Raw genomic sequence first — 10,283 nt, 5'->3', positions numbered from 1 at the left:
CTGTTTTAGGGGGCTGGGGAGGCCTTGGTTCTGGATCACTGAGGGCTCTGGGGGTCACATAGCGAATTGATGTCTCCTCCAGATATTTGTCTACAAGATCAGGGCACACTGTAGGAGGAGAAGTAATCATTCAGGAAAATATATACCCTTCCCTTCTGTCAGTCCAAACCCCCAATGAGCCTCACAACTTACTCTAAGTACTCCCCAGGGTCAATGTGTCCTCCCCTTTGGATGCCTATGCTGCTCCTTCCTGGCCTCCCACAACTCTTCCCTGATTCCAGCCCCTAATACATCCTCACCAGCCCGTCTTCTCTTGAGGGTGACATAGGGCAGCAGGTCGTGGCGAGTGATGATGCGCAGCAGCTGCAGCACCTGGCGAAAGTTACTTTCATCACAGCGGCCCTGGCGCTCCAGTGCCAGTAAGAAGTCACGTCCATTTCGGATGAGTCCACGCTCGTGGTCATCAATGACATCAACAAAGAGGAAAGAAAGCACGCGCACATCTCTGTGTGTCAGATGAGTGCCCACGATGTCAAACATGCGGTGCAGGCTGTACAGCCCGTGTTCCTGCTCACCATGCTCTTCTGGCCACACCTGGCTTGCCTGCCGCTTTAGGCCCGCCATGCTGGGGGCTCAGGTACGCAATGCTTTCCAGAATCCCTGGTCAGCAGCTGCAATCCACACTGTACTGAAAGGGCAGTGAAAGAACCAATGAGACACTCAAGGGCAGGAACTAGTCTTAGGCATTCCCATATTCCCAGTCGCTAATAATGCCTGGCACAGTATAGTGCTTTATACATGTTTATTACTTTTTTTAATGTTTGTTTACAAATAAACACTGGCCGGGCATAGGGGCTCACACCTGTAATCCCAGCATTTTGGGAGGCCAAGGCAGGAGGATCACTTGAGCCCAAGCATTCAAGACCAGCCTGGGCAACATATGGAGACCCCTGTTTCTACAAAAAAGAAAAAATTAGCTGGGCTTGGTGGTACACGCTTGTAGTCCCAGCTGCACAGGAGGCTGAAGTGGGAGGAAGGCTTGAGGCCAGGAGTTCAAGATCAGCCTGGGCAACATATGGAGACCCCATCATTACAAAATATTAAAAAATTAGCTGGGCTTGGTGGTACACGCTTGTAGTCCCAGCTGCACAGGAGGCTGAAGTGGGAGGAAGGCTTGAGGCCAGGAGTTCAAGATCAGCCTGGGCAACATATGGAGACCCCTGTTTCTACAAAAAAGAAAAAATTAGCTGGGCTTGGTGGTACACGCCTGTAGTCCCAGCTACTCAGGAGGCTGAGGCAGGGGGATCATTTGAGGCCAGGAGTTCAAGGCTGCAGTGAGCTATAATCCTGCACTGTAGCCTGGGTGACAGAGTGAGACCCCCATCTCAAAAAAGAAGAAAAGAACTAGTTTAAATTCTGACTGTTCTCACTGAAAAGCTGTGTAGCCGTGTGACCGTAAGCAACTCACTTAACTCCAAATGCTCAGTGCTATCATCTGTAAACAGGGATGAATGAATCTATACCTCAGAGTTGTTAAGAATCCAATGAGAAAATACATGCAGCATCACTTGGTAACCCTTACATAAATGGTTGTGAAACAGATTTCAAAGATACAAGCATCCTTGGCCTTTGCAGCCCAGAATCATCCCTCCACATTTTTCCTACAATCCAACCACATCCAGAAACGATAACTGCTCAGAAAGTTTATCAATATTTACCAAAACTCATGGATTTAAAATAACATTTATTACGTTTCTACAATAAGCAATCTTGTAATTCTGTGCCATTTGTACTCCCTTGATCTTCACACTATTTGGCAATACCAACTTTTTTTTTTTTTTTTTTTGAGATGGAGTCTCACTGTGTCACCCAGGCTGGTGTGCAGTGGCGCAATCTCGGCTCACTGCAACCTCTGCCTCCCGGGTTCAAGCGATTCTCGTGCCTCAGCCTCCCAAATAGCTGGGATTACAGGCAAGCGCCACCATGTCTTGCTAATTTTTGTATTTTCAGTAGACACAGGGTTTTACCATGATGGCCAGGCTGGTCTTGAACTCCTGACCTCAGGTCATCCGCCCGCCTTGGCCTCCCAAAGTGCTGGGATTATAGGCGTGAGCCACTGTACCTGGCCTTGGCAATACCAACTTCTAAGCTTTCCTCATGGATGTCATTTACCAATCCCCTATCAATGACCAATCACAGCCCCACATTCATTATATAGTTTGGCACTTGATTCACAAAGTTCCTCCATCATTATGGGCTATGGTTAATAACAATGACACAGTCATTAATCATTTCTCAAATTCAACAACTTTCACTCCACTCAAGTCACTCACACTTACTGCTCCACCAGACAGTACCATCCAATACTGTCCATTCTCTGGTCACAATCTCCAATCACACAATCAATCCTAAATTCCTGTTAATGCTACTTCTAGATATTTCTTAAATCTGTCCTACATTTCGATCTCCACTGCCATGGTTCAGATCTTTCACCTGGACTACTGTTACTTTAAAAGTTCTCTGCAACACCAATTTTAACCTACCTAAATCCATCCACTGCCACATCTAGTTCAGTAAGCTGTCTAAAGTCCACAACTGACCAAGTCACTTTCCTGCTTCAGACCCATTGATAGCCCCTTCCTTATCTATAAGAACACTCCAAACTCTCTTTTTTTTGAGACAGAGTTGCTCTGTTGCCCAGGCTGGAGTGCTGTGGCACAATCTTGGCTCACTGCAACCTCCGCCTCCCAGGTTCAAGCGATTCTCCTGCTTCAGCCTCCCAAGTAGCTGGGACTACAGGCGCCCGCCACCACGCCCAGCTAATTTTTGTACTTTTAGTAGAGACGCGGTTTCACCATATTGGCCAGGCTGGTCTCGAACTCCTGACCTTGTGATCTGCCTGCCTCGGCCTCCCAAAGTGCTGGGATTACAGGCGTGAGCCACCACACCTGGCCGAACACTCCAAATTCTTTACACACACATCAAGCCTTCTAAGAAGGCCTACCTTACCAACCTCATCTCCCACCACATCCACTTTTTATTCTCTAACATTATAATTTGTTTATAGCTCACATACATCATGCAATTTGTTTCTCTATACCTTCTTCTCTTTGCTTGAATGCCCCTCTCCCTTCTCCCTTCCACACCCCCATCACTCTTTTTCAGATGGCTAACTCCTACTCATTCTTTAAGAGTCAGCTCAGATGCCATCTTCAAAATGCATTCTCTACACCCCCATGCTGAGGTAAGTAGTCCTCTTCCGTGCTCTTATTGAACACTATGCATATCTCTTTTACACCATTTATCACCATGTACTAAAATTATTTGTGTATTTATTATCCCATTAGATCCTACTCAACTCATAGAGGGACTATGTCATATTCATCTTTATATCCCTAGTGACTAGTAATGGACAGAGCCTCAAATATAGTAGGAGCAACCCACTGTTGAACTGAACTTAATCTCCAAGAGATCACCTCCAGCAATTCCAATTAAGAAACAAACTCACAAAATTCCAAGAGAGGACCCCATTAAAAACAGAGATACAGGTCACTCAGTTACCATGCATATATTCTAACTAGCCATAGCCTCCTCTGCAATGTCCAGAACTACCCACACCATACCACACCACACCACACCACACTACCCTACTCAACAATAAGACAGGTTGCTCTGTCCATTTATACAAAAAGGAACTGAGGCTAGACTAAGAAACAATAAAATAATAAGCTTCTTTGGAAAAACAAAGCTGATAGAGACTTGGAAAGCTGAAGAGTAAGTAGGAACCAGTCCTCTCTTCCTCAGATGAGAAACTAAAATGAAAGCACAGAGAAACTCATTCCCTTAAGAAAAGGGGAGGTACACTCTGGGATCACTTAACCCTATACCATGGGTTCTGATATGTAGAAAGGAAATGTAATCCATATATAATTTTGAGAGCCCAGATGCTCCACCCAAAGCATGGAAAATAGCTATTCAACTATAGACTGGTATTCCTTGTCTCTTCCTCTCGATTCACCTGTTGCTGTCACTGGGTACAAATGAAGGTGCTAAAGAAAAATAAGTTCTTGCTCGTAGCAGGCAACATGAGAAAACTGAGCCTCCTCAAAGCCCCTGTAACTTCTCCTTGTTCCCTATCCCACCTGTTCCCTTGGGCCAGCTGTTGATTATGAGGATCTCAGATAAAGCAGATGGGTAGGTTTCACATTAAACCAACCAGAAGAGCCAGTTGCTCCACAGTTCCCAAATTTAAAGTGTGCTTAAACCCAAGGAAATGAAGAAACACTGTCCCCACATACTCTCACAATGGAAAATGAGGCAAAATACAGGAAAGCACTGTGGTCCTAATTACGCATCAATGGATGCAATTCTGTAAGTTTCAATCCCTTGAAGTTAACTCCCTACATTTGAGAGGAAACAAACACACTAGCCACCTTTAAGTCCCAGATCCCAAGCTAGATCATCAATGTACTAGGACTTATAAGAGCTTTTAGGTCAGTGGTTCTCAACCAGGGGCAAATTTGACCCCTGGGGAATATGTCGCAATGTCTGGAGACATTTCTGATTATCATGCCTGGTGGGGAAGGGGACTGCAATCAGCACATAATGAGTAGAAGCCAGGATATTTAGAACCATCCTATAGGACAGGTGCAGTGGCTCATGTCTGTAATCCCTACACTTTAAGAGGCCAAGCGGGGAGGAACACTTGAGCCCAGGAGTTTGAGATCAGCTTGGACAACATGGTGAAACCCCATCTCTACAAAAACTAAAAAATTAGCCAGGCATGGTGGCATGCACCTGTGATCCCAGCTACTTGGGAGGCTTGGTAGGAGAATCGCTTGAACCTGGGAGATGGAAGCTGCAGTGGGATGTGATAGCGCCACTACACTCCAGCCCAGGTGACAGAGACAGATCCTGTCTCAAAAGAAAAAAGAAACATCCCATAATGCACAGAACAGTCTGCCACAACAAAGAATCATCCAGCACAAAATGTCAATAATGCCAAGGATGAGAAACCCTATTCTAGGTGGAGCATGATGAAGGGTCAGAAGAATGCATGTCACTTTCCACACTAGATCCCTCCAATCCAAACCCATCAAACAACATTCCGGAAGAAAAGAAAAGCCTATCGGACATACACATTCATTTAACTCCCAAGTCCAACTGCACTAAGGTGTTTCATGCCATTCCAAACCTTGGGTCTTCTGTCAACCTCCTGCTGTTGCCATTCAGCTGAAGAACAGGTGGTAGTTCTACACCCACTTCTGCCCCATCCCAGGAGGTCTACTTTGACCTAGTTCAATCTGAAGTTCTGTGGGGATATTAGAAATGTAATCCTCTGCAAGACAGACACAAAGGATCCTGCTCGTAAGCCTCAGGGCCATCTTTAAAGTCTTGAAACTGGATGAGTAGCAGACTCTCCTTGTTAGGTCACTAATCAGACTTATATTGCTTATTCAATGAAGCAAAACATAGAAATATGTAAGTTCCTCAAGGCCATGTCCTTGGGAGAAATATGAGGATACTGTCATGCAGGTTAAGAGGCAGCCCTCTTCACTTAATGCAACCCAGATAAGGGTTCCAAGAATCTATCTAACTTTAACATTAAAAGAATGTGATAAGGCCTGGCACGGTGGCTCACATTTGTAATCCCAACACTTTGGGAGACCAAGGCAGGACTGCTTGAGCCCAGGAGTTTGAGACCAGCCTGAGCAACATGGCACAACCCCATCTCTACAAACAATAAACAAAAATTTGCTGGGCATGGTGGGACATACCTGTGGTCCCAGCTACTCTAATCGCACCACTGCACTCCAGCCTGGGGTACACAGTGAGACCTTGCCTCAAAAAAAAAAAGAAAAAAAATGTGATGAAAGTTCAGCTGATTAGTAAAATTAGAAAAGAAAACATGACCAATTTCTTCTAAAACCAAAACATACTCAGATTTCTGTGGCAGTGAAGCAAGGGAGCTCAACTTAAAACATACAGAGATCCTAGATGACAGGTATCAGAATGGTGAGGAGAATGTAGCCCTCTGAACAGAAGATTAGAACTCAAGTCTTGGTATCTGAAACACTGCCAAATACCAAGAGACAAAACTCCAGCACACAAAAAGTCCTGATCCCACTGACTGGTCTGGCTCTATGTGAGACAGTAACACATGAATTCTCCCCTACAGTTTCCAAGAATAATTGATTCTGAGAAATTGCTGTATTTCCTGGAGTTTTACTTTTTTCTTTAGAGAAGTCCAAGTCAGCCAAGGGCCAACAGACAGTCTATAGGTATCTTCAGGATTTTCTCCTGATTGGTCCTTCTCTACTATGTTTCTACTTCCAAGCAAAGTCTGGTCTCATCCCAACCAGGAATAGCTGTAGTTTTTGAGGTACTTGGCTGTCTCAGAAGCCCTTAGGGGAAAGCCATGTGAAAGAAATAAAAAAGAGTGCTGTCTTGAAATGAAAACGACAGTCATCTTTTCTGAACAGGGATGATATTTGTAATTTCATAGGAGAATTAGAGGTATCTGACTTTCTCAGAAGTCCTCAGAAGAAAAGTCATGCAGAAGAACTACAAAAAAAGTGGTGTCTTGAAACTTGAAATGAAAACTACATAGAAAATCTTAAAGATGGTTAAGAGTACATTCTTGCTCGTGGGACTAGGAAACGTAATCAAATATCTGGAAGTCAAAATTACACAGTATGTTTTCAAAATAAAGATGCCAGGAACCCCCCAACAGCTAGAAGAGAAAGTGAGAGGAAAAGTTTCCCATGGAAGGAAGGTGTCCCAGCAACCCTCCAAGGGCAACATTTAGTAGACAATGTACTAGAATACAGCCTTCCATATGTTAATAAAAAAAAAAAAAAGTTTCAGAGCTGACCAAGAAGACTAGACAATAACAAACCAAAGCTGGGGGATTGTCCCAAGACATCTAAATCTCCTTCTCTTTTCCCTCCTATCTCCAATTAACTAAAGACAGTAATTACAACAGATCTCATGCACTCAGATGGGTGAATGAAAACTCATTTTCCCTGGCATTCTCCTCCTCATTAAGGGACCCAACCTCAAAATAACTCTCATGCTATTTCCATTCCCTTCCATTGTTTGAAAACAATAAAAAAGTTCCAGACTTACCTCCGCAAGAAACTTAATTTCCCAGGTCTCTTCCTAGCACAAGTTTCACAGCCAGCAGCAAAACAAAGACAAATAAGGAGGGGAAAATAATTAATTTTCAAGTTTTACTTTGAAACCTCAAAGGCCCATAGAATTAGACAATCTAGCTGCAAAAGTACACAGACAAGCCTAAAGACATTTAGAGAACTCACCCCCAACAAGTCTCCAGGCTTCCCTAACTCTCTATTAGTCAATTTACAAAAACAATACCAACTCCAAGAATTTCCAGTCTCAATGGTTTGCGGTAAGAAAGCTCCCAAATTTAAGAACTTCTGGGAAAACGAATTACCCTCTGGCACCTTCTCATCTTCCTCCACAATTCCTTATTCCTATTTTGTTACAATATTAATGTTAACTTTCATCTTCAGAAAAAACTGGGAGGCAAGTGGTTACAACAGACCAGCACTATCCTCAAAATTCTACCTTTGGCCCTTTCCCTTAACTAGCACACAATGAGAACAAAATATCTAATGGCGCAGCATCCACTCATACATCTATGTTTCACCAGGGAAAGTTTTTCTACATACAGTATCCATGTTACCCCCTCCTTTCTAGACTTAAAACAGCAAAAGGGTCTGGAAACTACAGCACTCATTTAATTAGCCTATCTAGATGCCACTCTATCTTTTGTCTTTCCCTCCTCAGACTTCCAGAGCCTCCACCTTCGCATATAGGGTTCCAATATAGCCATGTCTGCTCCCCCACTCTTGTATTGCTAATGCTAAAAACTAGAAAAGTCCTTTGCTCCTCCACACTTGGACGACACCGGCTTCCCCATTTTCCCAAGCAGGAAAACCAAGGGAACAGTAAGCTAGGGAGTCTTTTGGAAAATAAACCCAGTTGAATTTTCATCCAACCCCAATTCTGCAAACCCACATGACCATTCCCTTCTGCCCTTCCCACCCTCTTAAAAGCTAAGGACCTGGCAATTAGAATTGGCTGCAACTGATGCTGCTTAACTCTGTTCTCTCCTCCTTTCCACCGGGGAAAGGGAAACCCCCGAACCCTCTATCACCCCTGCAGCTCCACTGTCCTATCTCCCATTCCACTCCTTCTTCCCAAACTTTCTTCCTCCCAGTCTCTCACTTTCTCCATTACCTCCTCCCACCGACACTCTCTCCATTCCCCAAACCTCCGTTCTCTCCTTTTCCACCCAAATTCTCCCCTAGGCCCTTCCCCCTCCCACATCCAATTTAACACTTTGGAAGCCCCCCAGAATCGTCTAAACTCCAATTCTGAGCTTTCCCCACCTCCTCGCAACACCCCTCATCAGAGTCCAGTCCTCCCTCCAACCACATGCCACAGGCCCCTTCCCCTTCACACCCTCAGCCTCTCCCTCCCGCTCCTACCCCCTTCAATACAAGCGGATCGCAGCCCCACTCCCCACCTCGGACTCTCTAATACCCCTGGCTGGGCCCAGTCTCAGCCCTTGTTTACGCCCCTCCCCATGCCCTCACTCCTCCGTCTCGACCCCTGCCCTCTCCCGCAGTTGCCATCTCCCCTGCACGCCCCCCTCGGCAGCTCCCCTCCCCCACCTCTCAGCGTCCCGTCACCTCCCTCTCTTGAGGTTCTCAGGCTGGACGTCGCCACCGCCTCCCCCTCCACTTTCCTTCCCCAAGCCCTTTGCGGCCCCGCCCGGCCCCGCCCCGTCCCGCTCGACTCCCTCTCCCCACTCCGGCCGCCCCTTCGCCTCACTCTCGGCTCAGGCTCGGCGCCGCCATATTGGATCCATCCGCGCCGCTCTCCCGGGCCTGTCTCACGGCGCCGCATCCGGGCTCCTGCCGCCGCCGCCGCCGCCGCGGGCGTGGGGGAGGGGAGAGGCGGGCGGGGGTGGCTGCATCCTGAACGGCGCCTCCCGGAACCCGGCCGGTTAGTGGCGGCTTCGAGGCCATAGTGAGACATGAGCCGCAGTAGCCATAGTAAGTGAGGGCAGCCTGGCAACGGCATTAAGCGGGGAGTGGATAGCTTCACTTCGGGAGGAGAGATAGGGATTGGCAGCCATCTTGCTTTGGGGCAAGCTGGCAACGCCGGTATTTCTTGACGGCTGCTTAGGGCGGTAATAAGGAATGGGAGAGGATAGCATTATTGAATGTGGAAACATTGGTGGCGCCACAGCTGGCTGGTGGCCACTTCAAGACCCACTGAAAGGCTGGGATTGGCAGCCATGACTCATAAGGGCGGAATAGCACGGGGATCGGTTTGTCTGGCGAACTTGAGTGAAGGGTCAAGATCTGGATTTCACCTTTCCTCTGAGCTTCCTGATAACCCGGACGTTCCGTAAACCCGGATCCGGAGCCGAAAGCGCTGCCCAGATCCCGTCTCGGAATTCATTCGTTCAGCATTTACCTTTTCAACGCCGGTTTCCTGTAGCAAGTGTCGCCTAGCTGATCCGTGTAGGGCTGTTGGGAATTGGGGGTGGGGAGGATGGTGCGGGTACATTCTGGAGCTGCCAACAGCCTGGTATGGCTTAAGAAAGAGGTAATAGATAGGGGAAGACCAGATTATGCGAAGCCTTGTAAATCAATTGATTTTTATTCTTAAGACTTTTCATTGTCTTTGAAGAATCTCAACAGAGGTGTGAACAATTTTATGGCATTTTAGATCGCTGCGTGCAGTGTGAAGGATGAATTGAGGGGACAAAGTGAGAATCAAGGAGAGCAGTTGTGAGGCTCTTTTCCAGGCGTCTGCCTGTAGAAGGGAGAGTGCGGATGGGGAGATACAGATTGGATTAAGAGGTACCAATGTTGTGACTTGGACAACTGGGGAATAATGATACCATTTTCTTCTTTTTTTTTTTTTTGAGACGGAGTCTCGCTCTGTCACCCAGGCTGGAGTGCAATGGCCGGATCTCAGCTCACTGCAAGCTCCGCCTACCGGGTTTACACCATTCTCCTGCCTCAGCCTCCGGAGTAGCTGGGACTACAGGCGCCCGCCACCTCGCCCGTCTAGTTTTTTGTATTTTTTTAGTAGAGACGGGGTTTCACCGGGTTGGCCAGGATGATCTGGATCTCCTGACCTCGTGATCTGCCCGTCTCGGCCTCCCAAAGTGCTGGGATTACAGGCTTGAGCCACCGTGCCCGGCCAATGATACCATTTTCTTTCTCGTTTAGAGGGAG

General features: G+C 46.7%; 1 protein-coding gene across 1 annotated transcript; it reads right to left on the bottom strand.

Annotated features, from left to right (window-relative positions):
- Positions 1-4: 4 nt before the first annotated feature.
- On the bottom strand, positions 5-9,089 carry DEDD (death effector domain containing; the record flags this gene model as incomplete). Its single annotated transcript, XM_011957663.1, has 3 exons — positions 8,863-9,089; positions 300-688; positions 5-108 (listed from the first exon to the last, which is right to left on the bottom strand). Coding segments are annotated over exons 2-3 (429 nt in total), but the record flags the coding sequence as incomplete, so codon positions are not given.
- Positions 9,090-10,283: the final 1,194 nt, after the last annotated feature.

Source organism: Colobus angolensis, unplaced genomic scaffold, assembly GCF_000951035.1.
Source record: "Colobus angolensis palliatus isolate OR3802 unplaced genomic scaffold, Cang.pa_1.0 Scaffold447, whole genome shotgun sequence".
Lineage (NCBI taxonomy): Eukaryota > Metazoa > Chordata > Mammalia > Primates > Cercopithecidae > Colobus > Colobus angolensis.
This window is presented reverse-complemented; position numbering and strand designations above follow the sequence as displayed.